Source organism: Vanacampus margaritifer, chromosome 1 (genome assembly GCF_051991255.1).
Source record: "Vanacampus margaritifer isolate UIUO_Vmar chromosome 1, RoL_Vmar_1.0, whole genome shotgun sequence".
Classification (NCBI taxonomy): domain Eukaryota; kingdom Metazoa; phylum Chordata; class Actinopteri; order Syngnathiformes; family Syngnathidae; genus Vanacampus; species Vanacampus margaritifer.
Window position 1 is genome coordinate 63,106,003 of NC_135432.1, and position 18,034 is coordinate 63,124,036.

At 42.5% G+C, this 18,034-nt stretch overlaps 1 protein-coding gene across 1 annotated transcript in view; it reads right to left on the reverse strand.

Moving 5' to 3' along the window:
* The window catches only part of trip11 (thyroid hormone receptor interactor 11), a 23,322-nt gene extending 5,617 nt beyond the window's left edge, over positions 1–17,705 (reverse strand). Inside the window, exons 1-18 of the mRNA XM_077559998.1 lie at positions 17,293–17,705; positions 16,255–16,331; positions 15,039–15,149; positions 14,127–14,426; positions 13,253–13,321; positions 12,995–13,160; positions 12,405–12,772; positions 12,245–12,343; positions 11,802–12,005; positions 9,256–10,755; positions 6,858–8,168; positions 6,627–6,767; positions 5,129–5,322; positions 4,891–5,054; positions 4,107–4,210; positions 3,926–4,025; positions 1,984–2,065; positions 881–995 (exon numbers count right to left, since the gene is read on the reverse strand). Coding sequence (XP_077416124.1) covers positions 881–995; positions 1,984–2,065; positions 3,926–4,025; positions 4,107–4,210; positions 4,891–5,054; positions 5,129–5,322; positions 6,627–6,767; positions 6,858–8,168; positions 9,256–10,755; positions 11,802–12,005; positions 12,245–12,343; positions 12,405–12,772; positions 12,995–13,160; positions 13,253–13,321; positions 14,127–14,426; positions 15,039–15,149; positions 16,255–16,331; positions 17,293–17,431 — 5,244 coding nt within the window. The 5' untranslated portion in view covers positions 17,432–17,705. The remainder of the gene's footprint in view (positions 1–880; positions 996–1,983; positions 2,066–3,925; positions 4,026–4,106; positions 4,211–4,890; positions 5,055–5,128; positions 5,323–6,626; positions 6,768–6,857; positions 8,169–9,255; positions 10,756–11,801; positions 12,006–12,244; positions 12,344–12,404; positions 12,773–12,994; positions 13,161–13,252; positions 13,322–14,126; positions 14,427–15,038; positions 15,150–16,254; positions 16,332–17,292) is intronic.
* Between the last annotated feature and the right edge of the window lie 329 nt (positions 17,706–18,034).

An 18,034-nucleotide genomic window follows, 5' to 3' on the forward strand; every position in this document is an offset into this window, starting at 1 on the left:
TTCCAGTTCACTTTCACAATGTACGGGTTAAAAAAAATAAATAAAAAATTCTCAACGCCATTTTGTAGCCCTCACTTCATCACATCAACACCCTAGCTCCGCCCACAATGAAAGCCATACTCAACAACCCCCCCCCAAAAAATAGAGCGATTTCAACTATTGTTAAGTGTCCTGCAATTCTTTTTTTTTCTTTCTTTCTCCTAGAGCTCAGTATTGTTCATTCGATTTGACATCATCATTGCTCTCCTTTTTAAAAAAAATAAATAAAAAAAAAAGTTTTTTTTTTACTTTCTTTTTTTTTTAAATATATATACATATATATACATAGACACACACACATATATACATATATATATATATATATATACACACACACACATATATATATATATATATATATGTATATATTTTTTTTTTTTTGTATGTGTGTGAGCATGTGCATGTGCGCGTGTGTGTATTCATCAGTTCACCTAAAACCCATTAAAAAAAAATCCCATACTAATAATATAATATAATAATAAAGTGCCAAATGCAGAAACATCAATGTAAGTTATCACTTATCACGTGTCCTGCAATTCTTTATTTTATCAAATTTGATGTTTTTTTTTTTTTTTTTTAATTGACAACCCCCCCCCCCCCCAAAAAAAAACATACTTTGTTGTGTTGTTTTTTAACAAGTCATCTATACAGTATATTGCGTTAATTAATGGAATATTAGTGAAAGGGCCGTTTGAACACACACACACACACACACACAACGACAAGGTGCTTGTGAGTTTACGAGGCGCCTCGCAACAGGAGCGGAGTTATTCCAGGTTGCAAAAGGTACCACAATGACGTCATTCATTTGAAGCGAAAACGGCATCAATTAATCGCTGACCTTTTCCACGTCCTCTCGGCTCAAGCCCAGCACACTACCCATGAGCCTCAGCACGTCCATGCGCTTGTTTCTGGGTGTGTGGAAGTAGCCCTGGAGCAGGTTACGCATCAGGACCCTGGGGACACAAAATTAAAATCCAACTTGGTGGGTAGTGAATGTACAAAAATAAAGACTGAGGGTTGGCATTTGATCCCATTTGACCTACATTTCATTTGTAACGTATGAAATTAGTGCATTACAGCATTACGATTACAACAATTGCACTTAAGGATAGATAAATCGGCATCAGCCTGTTTTTTTTGTTTTGATGGCCGATATATCAAAAACTGTTATTTTTGCTCCTACGGGCGCTTTTCTCCTCCGTCTGCTCCGAGTCAGCCGCTGTTGACTCCCTGCAGTATTGGCCTGCCCATAGCACCATCTGATTGATTGCTCGTGCTGTGCTAACAGCCAGCAAGCAGCAATTAGCAGCTATTAGCCCGCGAGCTAACAGTTAGCTCACGGGCTAACCTAATAGCCATTTTTGGCAGCTATTTGGGAGTTATCCCGGGGTTAGCCTGTGGGTGAACGGTTAGCCTGCAAGCTAACAGCTCGCAAATTAGCATCTATTTGGGAGTCAGCGTGCGGATGAGTGGTTAGCCCGCGAGCTAACTGTCAGCTCGCGAATTAGCGGCTATTAGCCCGCGAGCTAACCGGCTAGCTTGCAAATGAACGGCTATTGGGTTAGCTCGCGGGCTAGCATAATAGCCGTTTTTTAGCGGCTATTTGGGAGTTATGCCGGGGTTAGCGTGTGGGTGAATGGTTAGCCCGCAAATTAGCGGCTATTTGGGAGTTAGCGTGCCGTAGCCACATTATAATTGGTGCAAAAGCTGACAAAAAACATGTTGCAAATCACAAAGCTGTTAAATAAACATGTCCTTGAAGGCATTTAAGCAGGCAAGTGCTGGAGATTTTATTATTATTAAAAATTTTGATACCAACTTTTTTTTTTTTGCTTCAATTATCGGTCATCGGCCTCCCTAACTACCAATAATCGGTATCGGTATTGCCCCTGAAAAAAAGCATATCGGTCTATCTCTTCCGCTGCCAATCATGTCACCTACTTGTCAATCTTGCCCTCGGTACTGTTCAAAAGGTTCATCAGTTTCTTCTGGGCTTCCTCCAACATCTCTTGTCTTATGGCCACTACAAACAACACAAAGGAGCACGTTAGCCGACGCATTCATAGACGCCACATATAATATTCTACATGTTCCATAAGTGGCATTTAGATAAGAAGGGCAAGCAAATGAGCTCATACAGCAGGTTTACAAAAACACAAGCGGTCAAGACTGAGTCGTATCAGATGTGGTGTTCAAGTCTAGACAAAAGCGTGGGAGAAAGTTTCACCCCGGCACAGGGAGGTGATGTCGGAAAGGTCCTTGGGGTCATTTGTTTTCAAACAAATATCAGGTTTAACAATACTATGTTTTTACAACAACAATCCCTACATTAAAAAAAACCCTCCAGGAAACACTACATTAATGTATATGTGGGTCATTTTCATATAATTTCATCAAATGACGTAAAGACATACATACGCCACTGAATTAAATTTTTGTAATCTAATAATTGTACTGATATAAGTATTTAAATTATTAGCATTTTTTTATGATTTAGAATGTAATAATTGCTTTTAATAAAAATAAAAAAAAGTTTGAAAGCAATATTTTTTACACTTTTAATAGCAACATGTCTTGCCGGAATGTGTCCCAAATGAAATGCTCTGATTTGCAGCGTTTTCTGAAGATGCTAATTACATTTTTCGATGTAAATATAATACAGTATAATATGTCATAAAAATACATATAATTATTAGAGATTTTAATTTTTTTAATCAGATGAATCCGATTTTAGAATTTTGATTAATCACAATTAATCGCTTAACTCTTTGACTGCCAGACGTTTTCAGAAAAGGGATGCCGTGGGTGCCAGCCGATTTAAGCATTTTGACTGATCTTTTGACTGATCTTTCAAGGTCCACAGAAAATTATGTGTTTGGACTATGGAAACACACATACTACCAAATGAAAGATTGGACTCTCATCTTTCATCAGAAAAAAAAGTTTGTTTCTCCCTTATTCCGTTTTTGAGTAATCAACAATAGAAAATGGTTAGTTTCACCTCTGTTTTGAAACAAACGTCTTTTAACGTCTTTGGCACTCCTCCATAGGATTTTACTAAACGTTATTTAACGTTTTTGGCAGTCAAAGAGTTAATAAAAAAAAAAAAAAAGACTTTTATCAAAAAAAATTCCCACTAAATTTGAAGAGTCCTGGTGGATCCACTGCACACGCTCATCCTCCTCTTTTTCTAATCAGTTAATTACTTGCATAATTTAAAATGGGGGAAAAAATGACCCCAATATTTTGTCATGAACAAATATTCAGAATGTGGTACGCAAACATTTATGATATGCTTTACTTTAATGCGCGTTAATTGCTCAAACACAACTTGTGCTACCTTAAACGTAGCCATCCGCTGTCACGCTAAAGGAAAATTTATGGTAAAAATTAATAGTGCGATTCATCTGCATTCATTCATGATCAATGCGATAATTTTTTGGGTGATTAATCAGTTAACGCTTCAACTTTGACAGCACTAATAATTATAAATGTCTCTCTCGCCCTAAAAATAGAATGAGTGATAAAAAAGATTTGGATTGATGAAAAATACACTTGGCAGAGACAGAAAGAGGCAGACAAAGACTTGCGCCCAACACAAGGAGGCCATCATAAGTGATGTTGGAAAAGTCCTTGGGTCTTTTGTTTTATTCTAAGCCCAAAGAAAATAACTTTATTGTTGTCAGAAGTGAAGGCCAAAGGCAGCAGAGGGGCGGGGTTAAGGTCTGGAGGTGGAGCAACTACAAAATAAAAAAAAAAAAAGATGGAAATTGGTTGCCAATGTGTGCAAGATGGAAATGTTCCCTCATGGGGAGGGGACAATAAAGACTGTTTTGGTCTAATCACGCCGGACATAAAAGCTAAAAACTGCCCACGACCTCACCTTGCTGCTTCAGCTCCTCAATCTGCTCCTCCTTATAGTCCAGCTGGTCGGTGAGGCGAGACGCCGAATCCAGAGCAGCGTTGGCCTCGTCCAGGTTCATCTGCAACGTGAGCATCGTTTTTTACACATTTGCTGACACTTTACGTTGAGGTGGAATTCAACCGCGAAGCGATGAGACCACCTGAAGGGCAGACGCTTGATCTTCGAGCTTGTCCGCCTTCTTCTGCCACTCCTGCTTCTCCTTCCTGAGTTTGTCCAGCTCCGCCGAGTACATGGCTTTCTCCTCTGAAGTGACACATACGGTTTTTGAGACATGCTTTGGTCAAAACAGTCACTTTTTGTTACTTGATTGCCAACTCTCAAAAGTCACGAGTGGAGAGATTTTGTGTGAGAAATCAGAATACAATGATAATCTGTGCAACCAACAATACTGCAGTTCTGCTTTGTTTGTGGCTTTGACGCGTGTAACAAAAAAATAGCACTACAGCATAATAATAATATATATTATAATACGACTCCTTCAATAAAACGAAAAATACATTAAAAATGCATTGAAAAAACAAAAAAAGAATATATGCATATGTACAAATGCCATTTTTTTGTGTGCAATAAAAAAAATAAAGAGGGTAAGTAAAAATAAACAGGTGAGTTCTTCTAATTTTATAAATGGAGGTCGCAGCTGTGTTCAGAAATAATCAGTCATATTCAAATTCATGTTAAACGGGAGTCTGCACACCTGCCACCATTTAAAGTGCCTCAACCGCAACTCAAGTTCAGATGTTCCCTTATGCATTTCCGGAAATTTTTATCACATAAACGTACCACTGCATACATTTTGACATTTTAAATATGAGTATTATTGTAAAATAAATAAATGGTATAATTAGTCATTGTATTCCTTGGTTTGATTCATTGTGTAAAAGTAACTCGATATCAAATTTCACAGACGCTGCATTGACTCTTGCCTTGTTGAAACTGCTCTAGCACCATCTGCAGGTTGGAGAGGGAAACTGCATACTGTTTGACCTGCTCCTGGGAGGTCCCGAGCTGCAGGAGGGCGTCGTCCCGCTGCTGAACCACACCGCTCAGTTGCTCCTGTAGCGACTCCACCTGCATGCTGGCCTGCTGGCTACAAACACGATGAAAACATGAACCTTGACCTTAGATCCCGCTTGAGTCTCCTCAGTTGGGTTGGATGCCGACCTGGCGCTCTCCACCGCGCTGGACGACGTGGCCAGCCGCTCGTCCAGCAAGGCCACGCGCCGGCGCAACTCGGTCTCGCGGTCCTCGGCGGCGAGGGCCTCCCGTGTGTACGAGTCCTCGATCTCCAGCAGGTGGTTTCGCAGCCTCTCCAGCTCCAAGTTGAGACGCTGCTCTTTGTCCCGCACGTGCTGCAGCTGTGTGGACACGTGGACAACTCGTTCAGCGGCTGTTGTTGTGCTCATTGTTCTCTTGTACCTCCCACGGTCACTAAATCCATGTGTTAGGGAGGTCTTGTATGTTTGGATAAGGACAGAACATTTTATTTTATGAATTTATTTAAAAGGGGTACATTTCTTGACAATAATATATGTGACCTCACTAGTCCAAACATTTAATTCTGATTAATATTAGATTTGTGGAATACGAGTTATGAAGCAAAATCCAGCCGTTTTTAATCCATTTTAGTGGGGCGGCCATTTTGCCACTTGCTGGCGACTGAAAATGACATCACAGTTGCTCAGTGCTCAGGCAACGACCAATCACAGCTCTCATGTTTTCTGCTGAGCTGTGATTGGTTGTTACTCGAGACCTGAGCAACTGTGATGTCATTTTCCCGCACCATCAAGTGGAAAATGGCCGCCTTCTGATCCTGATAAAAACGGCTGGATTTTGCTGCTTAACTCATATTCCACTAACGCAATGTTAACCAAAATACCATATTTAGACTTTAATATTGTATTATTATTGTTGTATTATTACTATAATTATTGTGTTTTGTTTTATGTACAGCATTTTGTAGCTGCGTTTTTTTAGTGCTCTAGAAATTGGCCAATATTGTCTTCTTTCTTTTTTTTTCTTTTTTATTATTACAACATAAGATAAAGATAATGACATTCAAACATTCTACCCTCAACAACAAAAAAGGCAATTATTGTTATAAGCATTAGGGGAAGAAAAAAAAGTCATTTTAATGATTGTACTTTAAAAAATATATATATATAATCACTGGTAACAGGCCGATTAATGTGTTATCGGAATTTTATCCTGCCATATGAACCAATTAACTCTTTGACTGCCAAAAACGTTAAATAATGTTTAGTAAAATTCTATGGAGGAGTACCAAAGACGTTAAAAGACGTTTTTTTTCAAAACAGAGGTGAAACTAACCATTTTCTATTGTTGATTACTGAAAAACGGAATAAGGTAGAAACAAACTTTTTTTTCTGATGAAAGATGAGAGTCCAATCTTTCATTTGGTAGTATGTGTGTTTCCATAGTCCAACCACATAATTTTCTGTGGACCCTGAAAGATCAGTCAAAAATGTTTAAATCGGCTGGCACCCACAGGCATCCCTTTTCTGAAAACGTCTGGCAGTCAAAGAGTTAATCAAAACTATTTATAAAGTGTTTTTATAGCGGATTTGACTTAATAGTTCGGGCCTTACTTTTAAGTTTCCCTTTTTCCAACAATGATGTATAATGAAGTGAACATTCACACCTCCGTCTGCAACGCGGTGGTCTCCATTTGCTTCTGCTTGAGCGCCATCACCACCTGGTCGCGCTCCTGCTGGAACGCCACTGCTTTGTCCTGCATGGATTTGATTTCATTCAGGAGCTGATTGAGCTCACCCGATTTGCCCTGCGCCAAAGAGATGACGACAAAACACGCATGAGCTCATGAGCAAGTGGAAGGAAGCTTTTAAGTGTGGCGAGTGGATGGAGAACGGACCTGTTCTTTGTCTTTGAGCATCTTCTCCACAGTGGCGGCTTTGTCCCTCATGGCGCTGAGCTCAAACTCGCGCTCGCGTAGCAGCATGGACACTTGCATGTTGGTCTCCTGCAGAGCGCGGAACTCGGACTCCTTCTCCCGCGAGCGCGCCGCCACCCGCTCGTTCTCCTCCTTCAGCGTCTTGGCGTCCATCTCCAGGATGAGCGCGCGCTCCTTCAGGTTGGTGACGGCCTGCTTCAGCACCTCGTTGTCGCTCTCGCGGTTGCGCAGCGCCTCGCTCACCCGGGCCAGCTGGTCCCCTTTGGTCTTGATCAGCAGGTCCTTGTCGCGGACGGACCTCTGCAGGGCGTCCAGGCTGGCTCGGACCTGCTGGAGCTCGGCGGCGTGGTTCCTCTGCTCGCTCTCGGAGGAGGAGGCCGAGCAGGAGAGCCGGTGATTGTTCTCCTGGAGGGTCCGGATCAGGTTCTCCTGCTCGGTCAGACGGGTTTGGAGGGATGTGAGGTCTTGGCTGGCAGCGTCCGCCGCGCTGGACTGCGCCTTGCTTTCGGGCGTCGTGGGGTCGAGACGGCCCAGCAGGAGGTCCTTAGTGGTGCTGAGCTGGCTGAGGGTCTGCTGGACCTGGGCCAGCTCCACGCCCAAGCTGCCCAGCCGCTGCTCCTTGTGCTCGTAGCTCTGGATGAGCCTGGCGTAGTCCACCGACAGTTTGGAGCCGGCGTCGCCGTCGGCCGACACCTGCGCCTGCAGGTTGAGCAGCTCCTCCTGAAGCTGCGCCGACTCGTGCTGCATGTTCTTGACGGTGGTCATCACCTGCTGCTTCCACTCTTCCATCTTCTTCACCTGCTGCTTGAGCGTGTCGCGTTCCTTCAGCAGCTCCTCGAATTGGTTGCTGCTGACCCCGCCGCCGCCGCCGTCGCCGCCCGCAGATTGCAGCACCGTCACCAGCGTCTGGCACTTCTGCGTCAGCGCGTCGATCTCGATGTCCTTCTCCCTGATGATGCGCGAGAGATTCTGGATGGTCTCCTTAAACATCTCCTGGCTTCCCGACGGGTCGCCCGAGTTGGAGAGACGCTGGTTCTCCTGCTGCAGCTTGAGCAGCGCCGCCTCTTTGCCCGCCATGATGTCCATGAGGCGGTGGTAGTCGGAGCGGAGCTGGCTGTTCTCCCGGGTCTTCTCGTTGAGGACGGCGAGGACCTGCTCCCTCTCCACGGCGTAGGCCTGCAGCTGCTGCTGGAGGAAGAGGACGTCCTGACCGCCGCCCAGAGTGACTCGCGCGTGAAGGGCCTGGATCTCCACATCCTTCTGCAGGATCACCTGAAATTCACAAAAACATTGCACTTATTAAACAAACAACTAAAAAGTCATAAAACATACTACTACCACTATAGACCATTTCGAAAATTCCACATATATAAAAAAAAAAAAGCCTTTGTAGTCATTCTTGCATACTTCCGGATTACTTTTGGCAAACCGATCTGGTATTGGCTGAAAAACTATTCACAGTCCTCGTGTAATTTTGTGCTCTTTCTATAGAGCCCAAAAACGTCACAATATGGCACCAAAGCCAAGCTAAAAAGAAAGTAGTAATTTGTCAAAGAAGAATGCTGAACTGACAAATCAGCTATTTACGATTTATGTGTAGTGAAGGCCAAGCAAGATTGGCGGTTTACTTTTCATTAGAAAAACACTTCATTAAAAAAAGACCAAAAACATTATACTAAAAAAATTACTGTACTGCAAAAACACCAAAACATGAAAAAAAAATTGATCAGAAAAAAACTATTACCTAAAAAAGAAAAGAAAAATACATTTAAATAATTTCATTAATAGTCGCAAAAAAATAAAAAATAAATTGTGTGGATAAAAAAAAAACATTTCCCAACCCGAATGTTGTGGGTTCAATCTTGAGACCCTGTGACATTGCTGAAGTGTCCTTGAGCAAAATACAGAACCGCCAGCTGTTCCGGACACTGAATCAACAGTCGATGAATAAAAAGACATAATTCAAATATTTCTTTGAAGGTGGTTTGATTAACTCTATGATACTAGTTCGGCCATTTTGCCACTTGCTGTCGAGTAAAATGACATCAATGTTGCTCAGGTCTCTGGTAACAACCAATCACAGCTCAGCTTCAGAAAACAGGTGAGCTGTGATTGGTCGTTGCCTGAGCAACATTGACGTCGTCTTCAGCCAACAGCAAATGGCAAAATGGCCGCCCCCTGAGATGGATAAAAACATCTGGATTTTGCTGCATAACTCATATTCTACAAATGTAATATAAATCGGAATGAAATGTTTAGACTAGTGAGGTCACATATAACATTTTTGTCAGGAAATGTTTCAGGTTGACTGAATTTAGGATTAAACACGTCGGGCCTGGATCTCCTTTTTCACAATCACCTGGGAGAGCTTCCCCACTTCGTCACGGGACAGCGCCATCTGGTCCAGCTGCCTGGTGAGAGACAAGTTCTTCTCGTTGAGCTGGCTGATTTCCGTCTCCTTCTCCTTCATGCCCTTCACCAGCCGCTCCAGCTCCACCTTGGAGAGGTCGTGCTTCTCGTTGCCGTTCTCCTGGTTCAGAGACACCGTCTTGTCTTCCTGCAGTATGACGTCGCCGCGCTCCTGCGGGGACTCCGCCGGACCTCGACTCTCCAGCGCGCGCTGCAGTCCGGCCACTTCCTGGTCCCTGGCTTGGAGGAGCCTGTCGAAGTCGAGCGTGGCCCGCTCCAGCTCGCCGCGAGAGCTGACAAGCGACGCCTGCCGCTCCTCTAAACTCTGCCGAAGATCCCGCACCTCCTCCTCCAGGTCGCCTGTGGATGACTTGAGCTGGGTGATCTCGGCCTCCAGCTCGGTGATGATGTCCAGGGTGCGAGGAGGTCTGCTGTGCTGATCCCGCGCGCGGTCCATCTCCTCCTTCAAGTGGCTGTTGTCCTCCTTCATGCCCGCCAGCTGTCTGTCCTTCTCCTCCAGCGCTTGCCTCAGCACATCCGCCTCCTTCCTCGCCGCCGCCACGCTCGTCTCGAGCTCGGCCCTCGCGTCCGCCGCGTTCCCTTTCAGCGTCTCGGCGAAGGCGTCCTTCTCCTGGAGCAAGTCGGTCAGCTGCTTCTGCCCGGCGACGGTGATGGCGAGCATCTCGTTGGTGTCCCGGTGGTCGGCCGCTTGCTGCTCGGCGTCGAGACGCAACTGGGCGATCTCGGTGTCCTTTTCTTGATTGAGCTTGACGGCGCGCTCGTGCTCCTTCTGCAGGGCCGAGGCGTCCATGGAGCGCGCTCGGCTTAGCTCGTCCACGGTGCGCTGGTACTGTTTGGCCCCTTCCGCGAGCGAGCGCTCGGACCGCTGCAGCTCGCGGTCCAGCTGTTCTTTCTCGAGCTTGAGGGCTTCGATGCGCGTGTCCTTCTCCCGCAACGTCCTGCTGGCCGCCGTCTGGTCCTCTTTCAACAAGTCCTCCGTTTTCCTCACATCCTCTTTCAACTTCCTGTTCTCCATCTTCAACTCAAAGTCCTCCGACGTCACTTTCTCCAGCTGTTTTCGAAGGTCCGAAAGTTCCCTCTCCTTCACAACCAGCTCTCCTTCATCCATTTTTGTCCTTTCGGTATGACTGAGCTCTTGTTTTGCTGCCGACAGGCGCTCCTCCTTCTCCTGCATGCTCTTCTTTACTTCTGACGTTTCTCTACGGGCTTCTTTGCTCTGTACCTGAGCTTGTTTCAGTTTGTCTTTCAGATCTCGGACAGCGCCCTCTAGCTGCTGCTTGCTCATGTGCAGGTCATTGAGTGTGAACGCACTCTGGCTGATTTTCTCTTTCTGGGCCTCCAGTTCCAGCTCAAGCGCGCTATTCCGATCTTTGGTGGCGCTATGCTCCGTCTCGGCCTTCTTTAGCTGCTCTTTCACAGAGATCAGATGCTGGGAAAGGAAGGAAGATTGACAAATTAGGACAGGAGAATTGATAAGATGATGAAGTGAAATGTCACTGAAATAGTTAAGATCAGGAATGTAAAATGCAAAAGTTTTCAATCATTTTGTTTTTCACTTGTTCGTTAACTCTTTGACTGCCAAAAATGTTAAATAACGTTTAGTAAAATCCTATGGAGGAGTGCCAAAGACGTTAAAAGACGTTTTTTTTTTCAAAACAGAGGTGAAACTAACCATTTCCTATTGTTGATTACTGAAAAACGGAATAAGGTAGAAACAACCTTTTTTTTTTCTGATGAAAGATGAGAGTCCAATCTTTCATTTGGTAGTATGTGTGTTTCCATAGTCCAAACACATTTTCTGTGGACCTTGAAAGATCAGTCAAAAATGCTTAAATCGGCTGGCACCCACGGCATCCCTTTTCTGAAAACGTCTGGCAGTCAAAGAGTTAAATTATTCGGATCGCCGTGTCATGCCTTCCTGTTTAAAATCTTATAACCAACTTTTTGTCCGACTGGTACGATTTATGTGATTTTCTAATTCAACAAATCTGGCTACAGTTGTGAGATTTTGGGGTTCAAATGTTAACAGTAGGTATTGCAACATTTGCAAAAATGGTAACCTGAATGGAAAGTAAGGCTTGGGTACATTTGTAAAATGCCTCCATTATTTTGGGAATTTTATCATGGAAAATGTGAAATATTGTCAAGAATACTTTCCAATACAAATAAGCTAATAATAATAACATTTTGAAGTGGGAATGGCATGAATAATAAGTCTAATAATAAAAAGTGGAAGTAAATACTGAGTTATTGTATAATGGAAAATGTTTCTATTAACTTCAATTAGGTTTTTGCCATGAAAAATATAAGGAATGTAAAAAAATACATAAATAAAATAAAATGATGTTGGACGTTGGAATAGTTTTGAGAATTTTTTAAAAACAAACAGAGAAACGTGTCATAATAATAATAAAAATATTAACACAATAGCACATATGATAATGGTTCATATTAGTTTGCTAATATTGCTCGGACCTGCGTTGCTTCCTGGTTTTGCCGGTCGAGCTCCTCCAGCTCAGTCAGCAAAGTGTCCCGTTCCTCCTGCGCAGCCTTCAGGGACCTCTCTCGCCTTTCTAGCGCCTCCTTCAGCTCTTCCATCGACTCAGTTTCAGCTGGTCGAGCCGCGCTAGCCAAGGTGACTTTCTCTTCGGCCGCGCTCAGTCTTTGTTGCAGGGTGAGCTTTGACAGGGGAACAAAATATTCATCTAGGATCTGATTTTCACTACGGCGTTAGAAACTTGGATTATCATTATTATTATTATACTGGTTGTGTTTTTATTATGGAAGGAGATGGTAACAGGCCAACTTATTATTATTATTTTTTTAAATACAGTAGCATATCAGTGCTTTTAGTACGCTTTTATTTTGAAGTTGTTTGAGGTTTCACGACCTGGAACCCAATTTAAATATGATCCCACCTTATCTTGTTCCAGAGCCTCCTTCTCTTCCCTTAGTGTGCCGATGATGGTGTTCAATTCTAAGATATCGGCATGCTCGACCTCCTCCTTTGGTTCTGCCTGATTTGGGAGAGCAACGTCAGAAATGTAAAAGTCGTCCGAACCAAGGACTCGCGCTTACCTGAAGCAGACTTTTCATTCTCTCCGTTTCCTTTTGGGCACCCGCGAGGTTGTCCCTCAGCACTTGGATCTCCTGCTCCAACTGGGCTTTCTGTACAGTTTTGCCCTCCTGCTCCCGCACCCGCTCCTGAAGCTCCTCCACGGAGGCCTGCAGCCGGGCGTAGTTCTGCAGCAGGGCCGCGTTCTCCTCCTGGGCGTCGTCCTTCTCTGACTGCAGCGAGGTTCGGACCCTCTCCGCCTCCTCCAGGTTGGCGGACAGCTCGGAGAGACGCGCCTCCCGCTCCTCGGCCGCCTGGCGCAGGGCGGAGGCGGTGGTTTGCGGTTCTAGCTCTGTGGAGGGGTTCGATGGAGAGCTGGGTGGAGAGGTGCCTATAGAAGGAAATTTTTGAGATTAGCTGATGAATGTATATATAAAGTGAAGCTCTGCATATGCGCAATTTGACATCTGATTTCCTTCATGGTATGAATATCTATCTGGGCTCAAATGGAATACACGGATTTGGCGGTAAGGCTCGATCCCAATCCACCGTGAATAGCAGGGGTTCGCTATAACCTCATTAGCAGTGGTGACATACAGAAACATATGCAGACCATTTTGTAGCTGCTCCTCCAGCTCCTCGATCCTCTCCTCGTACTCGGCCAGCTCCTCCCGGTGGCGCCGGCTGAGGTCGGACATCTTCTGACGTTGGACGTCCTGCAGGGCGGCGAGCTCGTGCTGGTGCTCGTCCACCTCGCGGCTCATCTTGTCCCGCAGTTCCTGCAAAAACACAAAAAACAAAGGTCAAGTCTCACAGTGCTGCTAAAAGTGTCGAGCCAGCTTTGCAATTTTTTTTTTTAAAGTGAATTTACCTTAACTGTTCTTTGAAGTTTCAGAATCTCACCCTGGTCAGAGTTACCTGCCCCCACTGCTGTCGATGCCTAAAGGAGAAATTCAAAAACTGTGATTTAATCAGTGGCAAAATATTGAATTTAATGTACGGTATCTACATAAATTGTATTCTCATTCATTAGATTACAATACAATTAATACAATTGTAACTGGATTATTGTATTAAAATGTCATTACATGTTTGAATGAACTACAAAGGATTGAATTTTAAAACCTTAAATCAAATTTGAAATTATGTTTATTATAAGTTAATTTCTAATTTGAACTGTTTTTCATTTTTATCTAATTTAATTTTTGTGCAAATATTTCTTAACATTTAATTGTAATTATCTTGAGAATTAAAATATTTTTTTTATCTATCATTTAACATTAGTCAAATTCAACTGAAATGTAAATTTTGTTTATTTGTTTTTCTTTAACTTTTCTCTAACTGACATTTGACTGTCAATTTAGGTCTATAGTGAATTTTACACAAAATAAAAAGTTTAAAATGTTATAGTGGTTTAACACAAATTTCTTTGGAAATTTCATTTCAAATTGAAGTGTGATTTTACATAGAATTGGAAATGTAATTTTAAGTTGGGAAATGTAATACCAAATCAATTAAGAAATTACATTTAAAATTGGGAAATTATAATACTGTATATAATGACCTTTTTAAACTAATTTGGAAATAAGTCATTTTAAACTGATTGATTTCAAATGTGAGCTTTTCATTTGAAAGTGAATTTGAAATTCCATTCAATTCAAAGCAATTCAATCAGCAAAATGAGATTGTAAATGTAACCAGAGAAGCTCGGGACGCTCGTCTGACTAACTAACAAACCTCCTCACCTGCGACATGCGCCTCCAGTGCGCCACTTCCGCCTCCAGTCGCAGCACTTCGCTTGACAGCCGGTTGATCTCCTGCTGGGACGAGATGACTTCACCGATGTCCATGTCATCGCCATGAAAGCCGTGGTGGTGGGACGCAGACGTCCGGGACAGGAAGGAGGACGCCGTGGTGGCCACGCTGGAAGAGGCCGCGGTGACAGGCAGCAAGGGGCCGGCAGAAGCAGACTGGACCGAGTGTTGAAGCTTCTGGACCTCCTCCTGGAGGCCGCTTTGGCGGGCCTTCAGGTGACCGATCTCCACCTGGATGACACATGGGGACCTCAGTGTATGGACTTTTTTTTTTTTTCTTGCAGTACGTTTTTGCAATTTATTACTGTTATCTCAGATTAGAACTGGCAGCTGTGTCTACCCTTAAATTTAAATTAGCTAACTGCTAATGGAAACGTTATCCGTGCAATGTTTGTTCCATAAGCAAAAGGGAAAATAATTAACTCTTTGACTGCCAAGCGTTTTCAGAAAAGGGATGCCGTGGGTGCCAGCCGATTTAAGCATTTTGACTGATCTTTCAAGGTCCACAGAAAATTATGTGTTTGGACTATGGAAACACACATACTACCAAATGAAAGATTGGACTCTCATCTTTCATCAGAAAGAAAAAGTTTGTTTCTACCTTCTTCCGTTTTTCAGTAATCAACAATAGAAAATGGTTAGTTTCACCTCTGTTTTGAAGAAAAAAAACGTATTTTAACGTCTTTGGCACTCCTCCATAGGATTTTACTAAACGTTATTTAACGTTTTTGGCAGTCAAAGAGTTAATATTGGACATTGGATTTTGCGGGTAAAACCCCCAAACATTATACAAGGCAATATCAGCCCTTGGAAAAGCTAAATATAGTACTGAAGTTCTCATACGTCTTTCTGCTGCAGAAGTGTCCTGTACTTGGCTGACTGCTGCTTGATTTGGATCTCCGAGGCTTCCAGCTTCTCCTCCAGCTCAGCGCGGAACTTTTTCGACCTTTCGCACTGGAAAAAAAAAAGAAGAAAAAAGGACACAGTTGCTTATAAATAGGTTTCCATTTCCACAGCATTAAACCACAAAAAAATGTCAACAGACGTTTTTGTCAGTTGCCCGCGGCCAAATGACAAGAAAGCAAGCAAACGATATGCTAAACATTCCTACCGTGTCAACAGCTTGATGATAATCTTATCGCTAACACAGTACACTACAACCTGCACCGTGTTGCCAAACCGTACCTCATGTAGCAACGTTACATTACAAATAGGTGACTAAAATGACTTTACACCAAAAAGACTGACAGTCATCACATGTCACAATGGCAGAGCAAAGGGTGGCTTATGTCAACAATATTGTTTATGGCGCAGTTCAAAGAAGATGCTTAACATTTGAAAGCCTGAATAACAAATATAGAAAGGAAGTTTTTAGTACTGTAATTGTATTATTATATTTATGCATGGTAATAAATGTGCGCCATCCAACAAAAAGCTTATGCATCCATATTTTGCTAGTTAGTCTGAATAAATCTTATAAATAAATACATTAATATTTGTCTTTTTTTTAATAAAAAAAATAAATTACTAAATTTGTTATGATAAATTTATATTGAAATTATCTAGTTGTTTCTTATGTAGAAATATTTTTATTAGTTTGGGAAATGAATGAATGGATGAATGAATGAAAACAGAAATATATTGTCGACGTCAAGCGGAATCCTTGCATTTCCAAAACATTTATTTTTCAGGCAATTAAAAACATGCCATTTTGTTTAAGTCATTCAATATTGTATCGCTGAAGAGAGTAAGCTATTTTCAGCCATTTAATTTGTTTAATGATTTATGAAAAAATAAGGGAGACACATGGGGGCTGACCAATAGTATTGAGGTGACAAATATAAACTTGACCAAATTTGTATTAGAATGTAAAAACATAAAGTATTCTTTTTGTTGTTTTACTGGTTAAAAAAAAACAAATACAGGTGAGAATACTGTCTTTGTATGCCACCTTTTATCTCTCTAGACGGAATCTAAATTTGACGGGCATATCTATTTGCAAGCAAAAGTAAAATGTTATCAAGAAGGTGGTATACAAATAAAATAATAATAATCCAACCTCAAATTTCTGAGAGGACAAGGCAGCCTCCACGTCAGCCAGCTTGGAACTGGACAACTGCAACTCTGTGGCGGCGTCTGCGTTTACATGGGAACAAGAGAAACAGTCACTTATCTTTTTTTTCCCCCCCTTTCCACTCTGAAATAAACACATCAACATATGTCATGCATTTCCAGAATGGAAACAAACATGGAGCGTGTCTTTCACAGCACATGAGATCTGCTTTAACATCCTCACGTGACACACAAGCAAACAACACACAAAATCACCCAAATAAAAAAGTAATATAAAAACATAAAATAAAAATAAAGGCATCAAAGGATTTTTTGCACACTTAAAAAAATATTTCTAGATTTGCATTGGCTCACTTTAACTTTCCGTGTATGTACTGTACTTAAATCATCAGTCCCCATGAAATAAATGGAAATGCCTTGAATACATTCCGGTTTCCCAAAAACAAACACCAACAAAAACTTCTCTAATCTGTTGTTATGTAAGAAAAATAGCACTTTTTTATCACTGCACTTCACAAAATACATGCATTCCATCCTCTGCATTGCTTTGGGAAACAATTGACACTCATTAGATTTCACATCCTAAATATTTTGGAGAAATTAGTGCGTTATAGACTCATTAGGTAGCCATGTGACGTACAGGGTGGCTACATTGTTTAGGGACGTGACCAATCATTAGGTAGCCACGTGATCCTATCCTTCATATTGTTTTGGGAAACAATTACAGTCATTGAAATTGACAAACACATTTAAGTAGTCATGTGGTTCCATTTTGTGCATCAATTTAGGAGACTAGAAATCAATAGGCAGCCATGTGATTCCAGCAGCTATAGGTTTAGGAAAATAAAATAAAGCGAGAAAAAGTTACAAACTAATTGCGTAACCATGTGATTCCATCCTCGACATCACCCATTCATTAAAGAATATTAAAAAAAAAAAAATAGTAATATATAATAACTAATTAGTTGGCTAACTAGAGTGTACAGTAAAGTGATCTGCTAATGATGATGATGTGGCGACTTACCTCCGACTTCTTCCACTCCCTCCAGCAACATATCTTTGGTAAAGTTGGAGATCTGCCCGGTGAAGGACGACAGGCTCCCGCCGACCTGGCCCAGCGACTGGCCGAGGCCGGAGCCGATCCCGCCGAGCCACGATGACATATTTGGGGTGGCTCAACAACAACACCGCCGCCGGACCAAAACAGAAGAGGGGGTCGGTAAGGGCGACCGGGGAGGCGGCGGCTAGCTTAGCCTAGCTTCGGTTAGCCAGCGACCTAGGACATAAAGCTTAACTGTCAATACAAAAATATGGGATAATTTATTTCCTCGGTAGTTTAGCTTGACAATAACAGAAAACAGGTTTCACTCGTTCGATTCATGAGACTGCCAACTCGGCTGCGGCAGCCATTAAGGGGCCGGCTGGCTGTCACCAGTGACGTGGACACAACCGCCGCGGTGCATTGTGGGATTCATGAAGGACCAACCATTTTTAAAGGACCAGTGAGCACACGTCAAAGAGAGCGTTGCTAATTTTATGAAATAAATATTTTAGCCCCCTCCCCACCTTTTTTTTTTGCAAATATTATTCGCCGTTCTTAAAAAAAAATAAAAAATACACCCACAAAGTCTTCCATTTTCCCCACAATTTTTAGGGGAAGCGTTTAAAGAAGCAATTTACGGGTCACATTGATCTGCTAACATTTTCAAACCAAATAGACAAGTTTTAAAAAAAGATGTTTATTTCCACAAACGCAAAACCCATTA